The sequence below is a fragment of the Numenius arquata genome, chromosome 9, assembly GCF_964106895.1.
Source record: "Numenius arquata chromosome 9, bNumArq3.hap1.1, whole genome shotgun sequence".
NCBI lineage: Eukaryota > Metazoa > Chordata > Aves > Charadriiformes > Scolopacidae > Numenius > Numenius arquata.
This window is the reverse complement of record NC_133584.1, coordinates 60,823,340-60,838,674: the sequence shown is the minus strand read 5'-3', so window position 1 is coordinate 60,838,674 and position 15,335 is coordinate 60,823,340. Positions and strand designations below refer to the sequence as shown.

The following is a 15,335-nucleotide window of genomic DNA, read 5'->3' as shown; positions in this document are numbered from 1 at the left end:
TCAGTAAAACACCTTTTCCAGGTAGGCATTCAGGAACATCCCTGTGGGGTCCAGCTTCTCCCGGACAGAGCAGAATTTGGGGAAGGCTGGGTACATCTTCTCAAAGTCCTTCCGGGTGCAGCTGTGGGCCTGTAGGAGACAAAGTGTCTGGGGGAGCTGCCCATCACCGGGGAATATGTCACTGACCCTGAACCCCCACCATCACATGCTGTGGGAAGCCCCTTCAGATGTGGTGGGACCTCCATCCCCTTATCTACGTGCCCAGGGTGGGTAGCAAACAGGAGAACACCATCTCCTCAGGGCATCCATCTCCCTCTGGGACCTTCTCTGACCCTCACTCAACTGCAAACCCTCCCTCCCACGAGGAGCTGCAATGGAGAAGGGGAAGGGACCCCCTTCTACCAGCTCTCTCCTCCCAGAGAAGCGGAGCCATCGGTACCTTTGCCCAGTGTGGTCTCCCACCGTGCTTCTTCATGATGCCCTCATAGGTCAGCCAGTAGTTGAGGCGGGGGACGTTCTTCCCATAGGGCCTGGGGGACGTTGAGCAGGGAGGACATTAGCAGGGGCTGTGGGGGGATTTGCACACCCAGAAAAGCTCCCCGAGAAACCCCCACCTGGGGAGAAGGACAACCCCATGTACCCATCATGGGCGCTTTGACCTGGTGATGGAAATGCTCTGGGAACCAGCATGCCACCAGCACTTGGCCAGTGGACCCTGATGTAGGACAACACCCTCAAGAAGCAGGGGTGGGTGGTTTTAGGGTGCTCCAAGGCCATCCCATCCCTTCTGGCTTGGTGCCTGCAAATATCTGAGTGGGGTCAGTAGCCAAAGGTGTGGAAGATGGTTCCATCCAGCTCTCCAGGTCCAGCCAAGAGCTGGTGTGGATGTGTTTGCTGGAGCTGGGTGTCTGGGCATGGCTCCTGGGGGACCAGGGCACTGACCCAAGGAGGAAGAGAACAGGTGGGGTGAGAATGGGGACACGGCTCACCTGTACATGATGATGTTCATGTAGCAGCTGTCCCGCTGGAAGCAGGGACTCAGCCAGATCTCGTCCCCCCGAACGAAGCGCACCTCCACGGGGTAGTGAGCCACCATCTTGGGGTTGTTCTCCAAGGCGGCCTTCAGCTCCAGCAAGGCTTCCTTGGTCTTCTCACTGCCCAGGAGAAGCCCCCAGCCCCAGTTAATGCCAGCATGGGCAGAGCCACCTCCCTTCAAGCTTCCCTTTGAATCCCCATCCCCACAGCTCCATCCCTGGCCCCATGCTCAGCCAAGAAATGGCTTGGCATGTCCCAGCACATCCCTCCCGTTCCTTTGGGCTCACAGAGCACCAGGACATGGAGTGGTGTGGATTTGGTACCCCAGGGCAGGGACGTAGAAGGGTCCCCATGCTAAGCTGTCAGATAGGAATGGTGCCTCCTAGCCAGGTCCCTATCTCCATGGCGCTGCTCCAGGCAGAGAACAAGCAGGAAATGGCATGTGTTTTGGGCACTGAGCCTGGCTGGGGATGGACAAGGAGGATCTGCAGAGCCATTTACATGGGGATGGCCCAGTCTTGGACGTGCTGCTTGAAGCGACACTCATAGTTGAAGATCTTGTAGCTGATGGCGATATTCTCCACCCGGGAGCTGAAGAGGAGCCAGAAGAAGAAGCGGTTGATCCAAGACACCAAGCTGGGCACGAAGGTGCTGCAGGGGAGAGAGCGGGAGGTGAGATCTGACCCCAGAGCTGCTGCCCAGGGATTTGCCAGGGGCAAATGGTAGTTGCCACAGCCCAGGGATGCTGGGCAAGGGGATGTCCTCTCAAGGGGCTGTAAGCAAAGCTGCAATCCTCCAAGGGCGCCGGAGCCCATGAGGGTCCTCACAACCCCACCAGACCTGTGTGCACCCCACCTGATCTTGGACCCCTTTCCCTCAGCTCCCTCCTCCTCCTCTTACTTCAAGCTAGAAAAGGGGAGCTCGGTCATCACCTTCCCTCCCCCTTGAGACTCCTCAGGGATTGGTCTCTTCTCCCAAGGAACAGTCAGTGGAACAGGAGGAACTGGCCTCAAGGTGTGCCAGGGGAAGTTTAGGATGGATATTGGGAACTATTTCTTCATGGAAAGGGTTGTGAAGCCTTGGAAGAGGCTGCCCAGGGCAGTGGTGGAGTCCCCATCCCTGGAGGGATTTAAAAGCCGGGCAGACGTGGTGCTGAGGGACATGGGTTAGTGGTGGGTTTGTCAGGGTTGGGTTGATGGTTGGACTCGATGACCTGAAAGGTCTTTTCCAACTGTAGTGATTCTGTGGTTCTATGATCTCTGTGCACACGAGAGGGCAGTGCAGCCCCAGACATCAATCACAGCCCAAACTCACTCCTCCTGCACCACAGCTTGCTCGGAGGAGAGAGAACATCTCCTCCTTCCCCAAGGATGGGTGTGCTCCAGGTCACAGTCCTCCTTTGCCATCGTCCCCAGGGCTCCCAGCAAAGCAGCACAGGTTTCAATGTAGAGACACAGAGAACAATCTGGACGAGACCAGCCCTGGAGAAACCCACCCAACCCCATGTCTCCCCAGACATTGCCCAGAGGATGTTCATACCTGATCCAGAGCAGAAACTCCAGCAGATAATAGCCAACAGCATAGTCCCACAACCAGCTGGCGGAGGACGAGGGGGGCTACAAAGCCAAGCAGAGAAAGATGATGGTCATTAGGGACTACCTGGATTTGCAGCTTTCTTGCCAGTGGGATGAAGGTGGGGCAACGTGCCTGGACCAGGACCAAGCTGGGAGCAGGGGTTTGGAGAAGGATACCCTAGGACACCCCAGATCTTTCTCCTCTGATGAAATACAGACACATCCAGCCCACACTGAGGTGCTGGAGAAGGGCAACAGAGCTGGTGAGGGGTCTGGAGACCAAGTCTTGTGAGGAGCGGCTGAGGGAGCTGGGGGTGTTCAGCCTGGAGAAAAGGAGGCTGAGGGGAGACCTTCTCGCTCTCTACAACTCCCTGAAAGGAGGGTGTAGCCAGGGGGGGGTCGGTCTTTTCTCCCAAGGAACAGGCGATGAGACAAGAGGAAACGGCCTCAAGTTGTGCCAGGGGAGACTTAGGATGGAGATTGGGGAACAATTCCTTCATGGAAAGGGTTGTGAAGCCTTGGAAGAGGCTGCCCAGGGCAGTGGTGGAGTCACCATCCCTAGAAGGATTTAGAAGTCAGGCAGACGTGGTGCTGAGGGACATGGGTTAGTGGTGGGTTTGTCAGGGTTGGGTTGATGGTCGGACTTGATGATCTGAAAGGTCCCTTCCACGCTAGATGATTCTATGAGGATGCTGAGAGCTTGGACAGCCCCAGATGTATCTGTGTCCCAGGACCCCCAGACCGTGGATCACAAGCAGAGCCCAGCCCAGCTCAGCCCCAAAATGCCATTTCCCTAACCACGCACCCTGCCCCCCCCCCCCATGCAGCCCTTGCACTGGAAGCCCATCCTGAAACGCCAGCTCTGGGAGAGCATCCAGCTTTGTCCACGGACCCTTCTCTCTTCCCGCATGGAGCCTGGTGGGACCTGCCTTGTTGGTGGGGTCCTGGTAGATGACGCTGACGTTCTCACTGTGAGGGAACCACAGGAATCGGAAGTATTGGGATCTCTTCAGGTGGTCCTCGAGGTGATCAAGGACCTGCAACAACCAGAGAAATGGGCGTTGGTTGGTGATTGTCCTCTACACTGGAGCAGGGATCCCAGGGGAGGACTCCCACAGGTGCTGGGGCAGGTCCAAGGAGTCTGTCTGCAGATCCTCAGGAAGCCCTGGGTTGGAGGGGAGTCAATAAACCCCAGCCACGCACCAAGGGGCCAACACAGACCACGGACCTGACATTTGGGAAGGGAACAGGGCATACCCCCTTGTCCTCTCCGCAGAGCTCCCCATCCTAAAGATGCTGCTGGGGCTGCATCTGGCACATGTCCGAGCTCAGCCCCTGTGTCCTCCCTCAATGAGACCTCTGCAGCCCCCAAAATGCTCCATCAGGTGTTCCGAGACATGAGGCAGCAGAGATGGGGCTGGAAGGTCTCCCTCCAGCCCTCAGCTGTACAGCAGGGCATACTGAGGTCTTCCAAAATCCATCTCCTGGTCCACCATCAGGAATGCCCTTCCCAGCTTTCAAACCCTGGCAGCAAAGTTCCTCAACAGCTCTGGACCCCCAGGGCAACAGGGAATGGAGCCGGGATGCCTTACACAGCCCCATCCCAGAGATGTCCCTCCAGCTCCAAATGCAGAATTGCCAAATTACTCATAAAGACACCAAAAAAAGAACTTTCAGAAAAGCAGCTCCCTCAAATGAGCTGAGGACAGCAAGGCCTGAGGAGTCCGAGTGGGCAGGGGACAGGCAGGACCATGCAAGTGATGGGGCTCAAGGGGGTGACCACAGCACCAGGACATCCTCAGCCCGTTCCCAGGGCCACCAGGGTCCTGTCCCAGGGCTACTTGGACGGAACCCCACTGCCTGAGACAGAAATGAAGAGATCCTTCAGCCCTTGTCCCTTCTTCATGACCTTGCAGGCAAGGGTGGAGGGACCCCATGTATGGTCCTATCTCAGCCGGGCCAGCACCTCTCCCTCTTTCCTTCTTGCAAACAGCTTCTCCAACCACCCCCCTGCTCCTCCTGCAGACATCTTCCATAGCTGTGTGGAAAGAGTTAAAAACCCAGCAGCTTTGCATCAAGGAGGTTGCTTGATGCTGGAGAAGGTGCAATGACCCATGGATATAACCCCAGGAGGGGTGGTGGCAACCTCAGCCGTGAAGCTGCTCCTTTGAGTTTTGAGTTCCTCCATCTGTCCGGTTGAGTTATTTGTCTTAATGAGCTGTTAATCACCCCACACTGAGCATCTTGCTGTGACCCTGCCATAAGGTGAGGGTCTCTGTGGGGTCGAACAGCCATCATGTCGTGGTCCCATTCAAGGAGGGAAGATGGGAATCACAGAATGATATGGGGTTGAAAGGGACCTCTGGAGATCATCTAGTCCAACTCCCAAGGAAGACAAATAGCCTGTTCCTGGAATTGCTGAGAATTAATGCTGACGTCGTTGTCCTCATCTCCACATCTGCAGCTCCCCAAAAAGCCACAAAATCTCTCTAAAACATTCCCCAAACAGCCTGTTTTGCTGGAAACAGTTAGTGGTCGCGCAAGTAGAAGCAGGACAAAAGCCGTGAGCCCAAGTCTTCATGGGTTTGGTTTTGGAATGAATGCGTCGCGCAGCTAAAACCAGCTGGGAGGGAGAGGGGGGAGGAAGAGAAGGACGCAGCTCTCCCAAGGTGATCCCGTCAACGTCTGTTTGTCTTCCATCCGCGGCGTTTCGAACACAGAAGCCAATCGCTGGCGGGGGCGACCTTTCCAAATGTGCGCTTTTGATCCTTGCGATAAGGAGGAAGATTGGGCCCGGGGGCGGGGAGGGGGGAGCTGAAGAAAATAAGCCGGCGGCTTTGTAGGCTAATTACAGCGCGGCGGGCGAGAGCTCCAGCAAGTCCTCGAGGACGTTGTCTCTGTCGGTTGAGCCGCTGGAGTCGGAGGCAGAGGTCGGGGCGGTGGAAATCTTGTTGCTGTAACGTGGCCAACGCACTCAACGGAGGTGACCCTGGAGCGTGCGGAGACCTTGGGGGGGGCAGTTTTGCTCCTCTTTGCTTCCCTCCCAGGAGCCCAGAATAAATCCCTTTGCTTCATAAAGGCCAGGTCAAGAGAAGCCGGCAGCTATTTTTGCTTGCAAACACCCTCAAAAGCTCACTGAGCTGAGGGTCAGGCACCCTGCCATGAAGGTTTGGTTGCTCCAGGTGGACCTCAGGGAAAGGACAAGGGGCAGATGTGGCCAGGGTGCTGTGGAAGACAGAGCACAAGAAGTCCCGGAGGTCCATCAGGGCAATGAAAGGGAGCCAGGGAGTGTGGAGAGCTCATATTTTGGGAAAGGAGGTGGATGCTCAGAGTCCCCTCTTTGCCTACTGGAAAAAGGGTCTAGTGGGAGGTGTCCCTGCCCATGGCAGGAGGGTTGGAACAGGTGGTCTTTAAGGTCCCTTGAAACCCAAACCATTCTGTGATTCTACTGTGCTGCCTGTGCCTGCCAGGATCCCACCGCATCGGGGGACAACGTCTGAGCGCCAGTTGGAAGAGGCACTTCCATGCACCAAGGTCAAAACCAACATTTCTGACTAGGAGGGTCCAGCAACAGTGAGGGGGTTTAGGCATTGGGTGGTCTTGGAGGAATTTGGGCTTGAGGGATCCATCCCAGATGCCTGAGACGTTCCCCAAAGGGTTGGGGGTCAGCTGAGGGTTAGGAAATGGTGGGCTCAGACCAAAAGAAGCCCTTCTTCACCCACCGGGTCACTGAGCCATGCCAGTCTGCGGCTGGTTAAAAGTTTGCAGGGGCTCAGAAGCAGTTCAGAGACCTTCCTGGCTGGGAAAATCATTGCCTTATTACACATACACAAACCACCTCCAGCTCAGGAAGCCCCAAAGCTGCAAAGATCAGCGGAAGAAGTGTCTTATCTGAGCCTGACCCATCCTCACCAGCCTCCCAGCAGGTCCAGGGGAGGCTGCCTCCATCCCCACCACCATCCAGGGATGGCTCTGCAGGTCTCTGTGGGGACCTCAAGCTGTGCAACCAACCCTCTCCATCCCGTGCCTTGTTCCTGGGTCATCGGCAGCGGCAGCTCGAGCGGCTGAGTTTATCCCAGCGATAAAGATAATCACGAGGCCAGGAACCAACAAAAAAAAAAAAAAAAAAAAAAAAAAAAAAAAGGCAAGCAGACTTTATATAACCGCAAATCCAAGCCTGGCTCCTCTGACACATATATTATTTGCAATGTCTTAGATAACTCAGGCTTAAATATTTCAAGCAACCTGCTCCCTTGCCATTATTCTCTTCCGCCTCGCTGGGCCGCTCGGCACGAAAGCCGGGGATCTGGAGGCAGGCGGGGAACAGCCGGGACGGAGAATTGATAATGGCATTAATATTTATAGAGTGCATTCCCGTTTCGCCCTCCTGACAGCCCCGAGGGAGGGGGAAAGACAGGCTGAGCCGGGCGAAGGGGGGGCATAACCCCGGCAGGGCAAAGCTCAGCCGGGGCTCCCTGCCCTGCTCAGGGTTTATCCTGCATGGGAGTTTAGTTTTTCCGCCTAAAAAGGCGGATTAGGAGGTGTGAAACAGCACTTAGCCTGGCGATTTGGCTGAGGAAAGGTGCTAGAGGATGAGGTGGAGGTCCTGGGGGTCGGGCAGGGCGGGTGAGGACCAAGCCATAAGGATCTGGCAGGTTCCCCACCACGTTTAAACCCATTTAAATGCATTTAAACATATTTAAAAGTATTTAAAGAGGGGAACTCCCTGCTGCAGGACGCCAGGGATGTCACAGCTCAGGAAGCAAATGGGCCAGCCACGGGCAAAAGATACTCCTGAGCTGTTAAAGGCAAAACCCATCACTTCTGCAACTGGGACCACCGGTGATGAACTCACCGCAGGCTGGAGAAACATCTCAGCGGGTTTCCCTTAGTCCTTGGTCTTCTCTTCCCACCTCCCAGGAGAAATAAGACCCTGAAATGCTCCAGCTTCGGTGGAGATGCTCTTAGTGGGGGTGACAGCAGGCAGAGTGACACGCTAATGGACTCGGGTAATGAGGATGGACCTCTCTGTCCACCTCCCTGGCCAGTCCAAGCCACCCACAGCATGGCTCGGGGACCCCCGGGTTGCTTTGGATCAGGGCTCGTGAAGAAGACGCTGCAAAAGCGTGTTAAATTCACAGTGGTGGCAGCGTTCGAGCCACCCCAACGGGGCACTGAATAATTCAGTCCTGGAAAAATTAAGGCCGGCGCTTCGCAGAGCTTCACCGGGGCTGCAGCTCTGATCAATCCTGCCCCAAATTTGGCTGGTTTTGTCCAGGGGCTATTTATTTTTCATGAGCCTGACTGAACGAAGGCTTGTGCTGTCATTAGCCGGGGGTGGGAACTGGACCTGTGGGGCTCAAATGAGATGATGGCTGAGGGTGCACCAGCAGGAGATGTTCAGACCACAGGAGGATGAAGACAACGTGTGGTTGAAGCAGACCCGAGCTCCCAGAGAGGCTCCTCTCTACCACCACCGGTTTCTTCCTCCCGATGGACTTTGTGCCTCAGTTCCCCCATCCAGAAATTTAACTCCTTCCAGCGAACGCAGTGAGTCCGAGCAGCATCTAGAAGGCCACCGGGTCTTTTGTCTTGCAGATGGCCCCTTCTCCATAGGCTTCTCCATCGCTGCAGCCTCCAGTGATGATCTGGTGCCAGAGACCTGGGACAAGCTGGATGATGGCTCAGCTCAAGGCAGTGGGTCCATGTCCTGACACCAGGCTGTCCCAGCCATGGAGGGGCTGAGCATCAGATGGAACAGGTTGCTCCATCCCACTTCCCAGCACCAGGAGGGTGGGAGGGCTCCAAGGAAATGCATCCTGCAGTTAAAAGGAGTTTATGTAACAGCAGAGACAGGGAAAGTCAGTTTTGATGAGTTCCCAGGAGAAAGAATTCCTTCCAGCTGCTCTGTAGAAATGCCCACGGGGCCTTCAAAAGGCTTTCTGAGGGATCACACCCACCATTGGCCACAGTGGAGGCCCAAGCTTGTAAAGCCCAGGAGCTGCAATGCCCCAAAAAGAGACATTTCACGCCTCTTTTGAGAGAAATCAGCCTGTTTCAGCCTGGTCCCTGCCAGAGATGGAAAGCTCGGCTGGAGGCAACCACTCTCCAGCACTGAGCATCCCAGGACACTGTCCCCAGTGCCTCAACCCTGTACTGAACAAGGATCTAAACTTCTCATGCTCTCCATGGCCAATAAAGTCCCCTTTCATGAGCTCCAGGCAAGATGTGGTCTTCAGAAGGGACATGGCCACAAAGAGGGGACAACAGGGAGAGGATGGATGGTGGGACAGCAGAACTTGCCAAGGAGGAGATGGCATGTGAGGTCTTCAGAGTCATGCAAGATCCTGATCTATGAAAGAGCAGGTCAGGAACCCTCCTCAGAAAGCCACCTGCCTTGGGGATGTCCCAGAAGGACCAGTCACTAGCGCAATGCACATCAGTCTGGGTGACAGGGACCTTTCGTAAAATGGACACAGAGAAGGCCAGTAGCAATGTAACAATAGGTTTAACAGGAGTTTTCCATCACACCACCCAAATGCAGCTCTGGAGTTGGATCCTGATAAGGGATTTGCTCCGTCTGGCCCTTGAAACGTGTCACCCATCACACTCCTCCTCCTCCCCAGCACAGTTTGTCCCAAGTTCAGCTCCAAAAAAAAAGAATCAAAGAATGGTTTGAGTGGAAAGGGACCTTAAAGCCCCCCCAGTGCCACCCCCTGCCCTGGGCAGGGACACCTCCCACCAGAACAGGTTGCTCCAAGCCCCCTCCCATCTGGCCTTGAACCCCTCCAGGGATGGGGCAGCCACAGCTTCTCTGGGCAACCTGGGCCAGGCTCTCACCACCCTCACAGCAAAGAACTTCTTCCCCACATCTCATCTCCACCTCCCCTCTTTCAGTTTAAAACCATTACTCCTCATCTTATGGCTCCCCTCCCTCATCAAGAGTCCCTCCCCATATTTAAATGCAAGAGTTAAACCCAACTTTCACACCGGGAGATGGAAAGACCCATCTCGAAAAATACCCTGACCTGACACAGAAGAAAGGACCAAGTTATTATCAAGAGCACAAGATGCTCACGGACTATTTTAAGTGGCCCATCTGTCGCTGAAAAAAAAGCCGTTTGCTGGGAAAAAGGCTCTTCTTGCTGTATCCAGGCTCACCATCACCAGCACTTCCAGCATTTCCAGGAAGAGCAATTTTCTCCAGCTGGAATATTAAATCTGCATTAGGGCTTCGTCACGGGTGCCTCCAGTCACCACATCTCTGCTGACCTGCCGGTGCCTGCGAACGCCAGGTTTAAGGGAGCAGAGGCGTTGGGTGATCTGTCTCCCGGTGACGTTTCCCACGGCCAGAAGCGAGCACTGACGCCCGCGGGGTCCTTCAGCATCTCCTAACTCGATTGCGCCGGAGCCTGTGTGCTTGGAGTTAAGCCCAGGGAAGATGAAGCTGATGGCTTGTGGGCAAACCTCCATCCCTGCTCCAGTGGGACCACGGGCATCCGCACAGCCCAGCTCCCCACCGCAGCGGCTGCCCTTCCCCTCGCTTATCCCTGCCTGCAGAGAGGCTCAGCTTCCCTCACAGGACGGGGGATCGGGGTGACAGGCAAGGGATGGACCATGGCTGGAGGAGAGGATCTGATTTCTGAGTGTTGCCTCCAGCTCTGGGGCCTCAGCACAGGAGAGACATGGACCTGTTGGAGTGGGGCCAGAGGAGGCCACGGAGATGCTGGGAGGGCTGGAGCCCCTCTGCTGGGAGGACAGGCTGAGAGAGTTGGGGGGGTTCAGCCTGGAGAAGAGAAGGCTCCGGGGAGACCTTGGAGCCCCTTCCAATCCCTCAAGGGGCTCCAGGAAAGCTGGGGAGGGACTCTGGATGAGGGAGGGGAGCTCTAGGAGGAGGGGGAAGGGTTTGAGACCGAAAGAGGGGAGATGGAGATGAGATGTGGGGAAGAACTTCTTTGCTGTGAGGGTGGTGAGAGCCTGGCCCAGGTTGCCCAGAGAAGCTGTGGCTGCCCCATGCCTGGAGGGGTTCAAGGCCAGATGGGAGGGGGCTTGGAGCAACGTGGTGTGGTGGGAGGTGTCCCTGCCCAGGGCAGGGGTTGGACTGGATGGTCTTTACTTTACCCCTTCCCACCCAAACAACTCTGTGATTCAATGATTCTATCACCTCCAGGCTGAGTCAGGCAGGGGACAATCAGTGCTGAGCAGTGAGGATGATGCTGCAGAGAGGCCAGGACACGGCGACACTCACAAGGGTCTCATTGTCCAGCCGTTTCCTTAAAGAAGGTACTGGCTGCAACATTCCCCACACCAACGCAGCCTCTCCAAGCTGGGATCATACCCAGGAGAGCGGGCAGCGGTGCCAGGTGAGTCATCCTTCCCACACCAGCATCCCACAGCACAGTGGTTCCATCTTCCCTGCCAGGACCCAGAGAATGCCTCTGAAGGACACAGCCATGTCCCAGCTCAGGATCATTCTCTGGAGCCTGAGGTGAGCACAGAAAGTCTTTGGCAGGTTCCTCAAAGCTGCCAGAGCACACTCAGCCCCGGCCCCTGCTCCACGCAACACTCCTGGGAACAAAGCCAATGGCTTCCCGCAGCACCAGGGTGCTCATCACCCCCGTTTCCCACCACCCTGCTGGCCCAGCTTGCCACCCCAAACCCTGCTTTTCTCCTAAACATGAGCTCCACGATGTGATGCCCATCTTGCTGCAGGTCCTGACCTGCCCTACATGGCACTCAGGACTACCTCCCCACCCCACTGCCTGCACCTCTCTGGTCCCAGAAGATGCTCTTCCCACCCATGGGAAGTCAAAATGGTGTTTGCCGAGAAACATGTTTTTTCCTTCTTCTCCTTTATCACCCTGGAGAAGTTTCCACCTTAAAGGACACCATGAAGATGCACTGCAACCTACACACAGCTGTGGGATTCTCTACTGGAGCGTAACCACTTCCCAGTCTCCCTCCGATCATGTCACCTCACTGAGAACTGTTTTACCCCCAATGAGGCTTTGGAAGCATCATCCACGTCATACCTCCGTGACGGTGGAGTGGAAGGCCACCTCGTGCAGGTGGAACTGGGGTACACACTGGAAGGTGACCATGAGAGAAGATGCTCTTCTCACCCATGGGAAGTCAAAATGGCATTTGCCGAGAAACACGGCTTTTCCTTCTTCTCCTTTGTCACCCTGGAGAAGTTTCCACCTTAAAGGACACCATGAAGATGGACAAGGATTGCAACCTACACACAGCCCTGGGATTTTCCACCAGAGCTTAACCACTTCCAGTCTCCCCCTGACCATGTCACCTCACCAAGAACTTTGTTTACCCCCAAGGAGGCTTTGAAAGCATCATCCATGTCATACCTCGGTGAGGGTGGAGGGGAAGGCCACCTCGTGCAGGTGGAACTGGGGCACACACTGGAAGGTGACGGTGAGCACGACGCCCAGGCAGCCAAGGTGCAGGCGGGCAGCTTGGAAGATGTCCGCGTTGATGGACTCGGAGCACTCCAGGATCTCCCCCGAGGCTGTCAGCAGCGTGAGTGCTACGACCTGCCGAGAGGGAATCAAAGCTTCAGAGAGGGTTCAATGTGTCCCATCTCCACACCAAGACCCTGCGGCCACCCCCAAAGGGCTGGGGGTTAAGAAGGGAGACCCCCATGCCACAACCGGCATCACAGGGTGCTTTCTGCTGAGCTTGGCTCCACCAGCCCCTCTACTGCCACCTTTGATGTAGTGACATGAAAGGATCCTTCTCTCTCTAGGAAAAGCTACCAAATAAAGAAGCAAAACTCCCCCAGATCACTTCACCATCACCATGGGTGGAATGACCATTTGAGCTAGAAGTGGAGAATTTTCACAATTGTCTAGTTAAAAATAGACGTGGGCCCTGCAGATACTTGGGTTTGGGGGACTCCAGTACAAGAACAGCTTTCCCTTTGGTACAGATCTTATTCATCGATTGTAAGTCCATAAAGCTCAAGGACGGAGGAGTTTTGGGCTGGATCATGTTTTGGATGTCAGGTGAGAAGGTCCCACTGTGCATGGGTGACTTGGGGGTCCCCCATAGCAGTCCCATCCTGGGGGACAGGACCTCTTCTGCTTGCTGAGGACAGCATGCTCCTTCCTTACCCCAGGGCTGGGCACACCAGACCCAAACAAGGTGGTGGGACATCTCCTGTGAAGCCCTCAAGATGCTGGTGTCCGGGCATCAACACACTCCCGACTCGTGTCTCACCTGGGTGGGGAGGATGCCGTGCTTGATCCCGGTGTTGTGTGTCCCCGTCCCAATGACACCGGCCGCTGCCACCTCAGAAACAGCTCCTAAGCTGGGAGACAGACAAAAGGGCTGGTGAGGACCTGAGCATGTGGGACGGGTGAGTTTGTTGGCCATGTGTGCATGTCTCCATGAGACATATCTATCAGGATGCTGCTACAGTCCATGGGGAGGAAAAGGCAGCTGGTAAGCCCAGGCCACCATACAATCATAGACTGGTTTGGGTTGGAAGGGATCTTAAAGACCACCCAGTGCCACCCCCTGCCCTGGGCAGGGACACCTCCCACCACACCAGGTTGCTCCAAGCCCCCTCCAACCTGGCCTTGAACCCCTCCAGGGATGGGGCAGCCACAGCTTCTCTGGGCAACCTGGGCCAGGCTCTCCCCACCCTCAGTGTGAACAATTTCTTCCTGAGATTTCATCTCAGTCTCCCCTCTTTTAGTCCCAGGGACAGTCCCATGCACATGTCCCACTCACTTGGCCAGGGCCAGCCCGTGCTTGCTCAGCTCGACATTCAGATCTGAGAGGAAAATCCCACCTTCCACGGTCACTTGCTGCTTCTCCTTGTCCACCTGCAAAGGATGGGATGGGAGAGGGGAAGGTCACACAACTCGGGAGGAGAAACATGACTTGGGAAACACCTCTGCTCTACCAATGTGCTTGATAATGTCCATACAGGAGAGCTGTGGACCATGAGGGACTTGCTCCACCCTGAGCTCCCACCTGTCTCCCACAGGGACATTTCCCACCTGACACAAGAGCCACGGACACCAGGACACCATGGACCACGAGCATCCAGCCAGGTCTTTGCCAGGCTGCTGCCTCTCAGAGACCTTTGCAAGCTCACATCTAGCAAGCCACGAAAGCTCATCCTGCCAGGAACCTCCTCCCCATCCAGGAGACCATGCTGTGATGAGGACATTGTGCCAAGGTTAAGCCTTTGCTGAATACACGGTGGGAAGACATCACCTCTTTGCATTTTTATAGCTGCTCCACACACCTCCTTTGCACCAGGGATGCCTTTATACCAGGAAAATGCCCGTTCCACACGGTTTCAGGGTCTGGTTTGGGAAAACTCCTGGCTGTGAGGAGGAGAAAGCCTCTCCATCCTTCCACCTCTCACCCTGGGTATGGCAGTGTTGCTTTTCCCCTCAGTGGCCACACAAACAGAGGTGCCACCACGTTTCAGGGCCACCTCCCAGGTGCAGGTCTCACCTTGAGGACCCTGTTCATCTTCCCCATTTGGATCATGAAGTCATCGGTGCAGGCGATGTCCGAAGGAGAGTGGCCGCCCCCCACCACCTTCACCCTCTTGTCCCGCTGCCTGGCCATATCTAGGATCTGCAGAGACAACAGGCAAGCCCTGAGCATCCAACACCTCCCTCAAAGCCGTGTGCTAAGGGAGGTGCCAGAGGAACTGTGAGACATCCCAAGCTAAAATCTCACCCATCATTGACATCACCCTCACTTGGACATGAACTTTAAAGATGAACTTTAAAGGTTCCTTGCAACCCAAACCATTCTCTACCCACCCGAGAAACCCTAGGGTGACAGAGGTATCTCTGGATTGACAAAAGTGACACAGGACTCCCACCCCTCAGCATGGCAGCTGAGGCAGGCAGAGGACTCCAGAAGGATGCCAGATGCTGATGCCCAAGGAACAGAGTCCAACTGGGGCCAGGCATGATGTTTTCCTGCAGCTTTTAGGTGTTTGACACACCTGCTGGAGCACATCTGCAGTTCAGTAGGGTGGGCCATCTCCTGGGACTGAGGGAAGGACTCATGCTGTCACCATCTGTGACTGAACCTGAACACGATGGAACATCACAGTCTTTACTGGCCTTTCCTCCATTTCTAACACATTGTCTCCTGGGAGCATCCCACTTACCTCCCGGATCTCCTCCACCGAGGTGGGCTGGAAGTACAGCTCCGGAGAGGAGCCATAAGTCTTGGCCCAATTCTGAAACTTGACTCCTCCTTGGCCATGAACCTGGACCAAAAACAAGAGTTAAAGCAGAAGAAAGCAAGTGCCTCCTTTGCTTTTCCGTATATCCCATCCTTCATCTGTCAAGGCCACTGTACCAGAGCCAGGTTTCCAAAAGGATTAATTATTTACGGACACAGAAGTTCAACTCAGCCCCTTGAGGCCCAAGACTGGAGATGTTCCCATGTGAGCAAGTCAGCTCAGGCTTCTTTGCAGTCAGCAGGGAGAAGCAGAAGGATGCCCCAGTGCGTTTAAAACATCTCCCTTGAGCACAGCCCATCCCTTCCTCCTACACCATGATGTGTCCTGGGGTCCTCTTGGTTTGCTTGGCCTCTTCTGCTCTGGTCTCCTCTCAGACCTGATCTCAGTATCCATACCCACCTTGTGGCTTCATGTTCCAGTGTCCCCAGATGGTCTCACCGTGAGGGGCTGACTGGACCAGGTTGGGACCTCCCTCCAACCTCATCCAT

The 15,335-nt window shown here is 55.4% G+C and overlaps 1 protein-coding gene across 1 annotated transcript; it reads right to left on the bottom strand.

The window, feature by feature from the left end:
- Positions 1–15,335, bottom strand: LOC141468558 (L-gulonolactone oxidase-like). The gene is made up of 12 exons (XM_074153668.1): positions 15,327–15,335; positions 14,770–14,871; positions 14,097–14,222; positions 13,359–13,453; positions 12,843–12,933; positions 11,972–12,157; positions 3,539–3,646; positions 2,575–2,651; positions 1,537–1,686; positions 990–1,154; positions 440–530; positions 1–129 (listed from the first exon to the last, which is right to left on the bottom strand). The coding sequence occupies exons 1-12, from the start codon at positions 15,333–15,335 to the stop codon at positions 1–3; spliced, it is 1,329 nt and encodes a 442-aa protein (XP_074009769.1).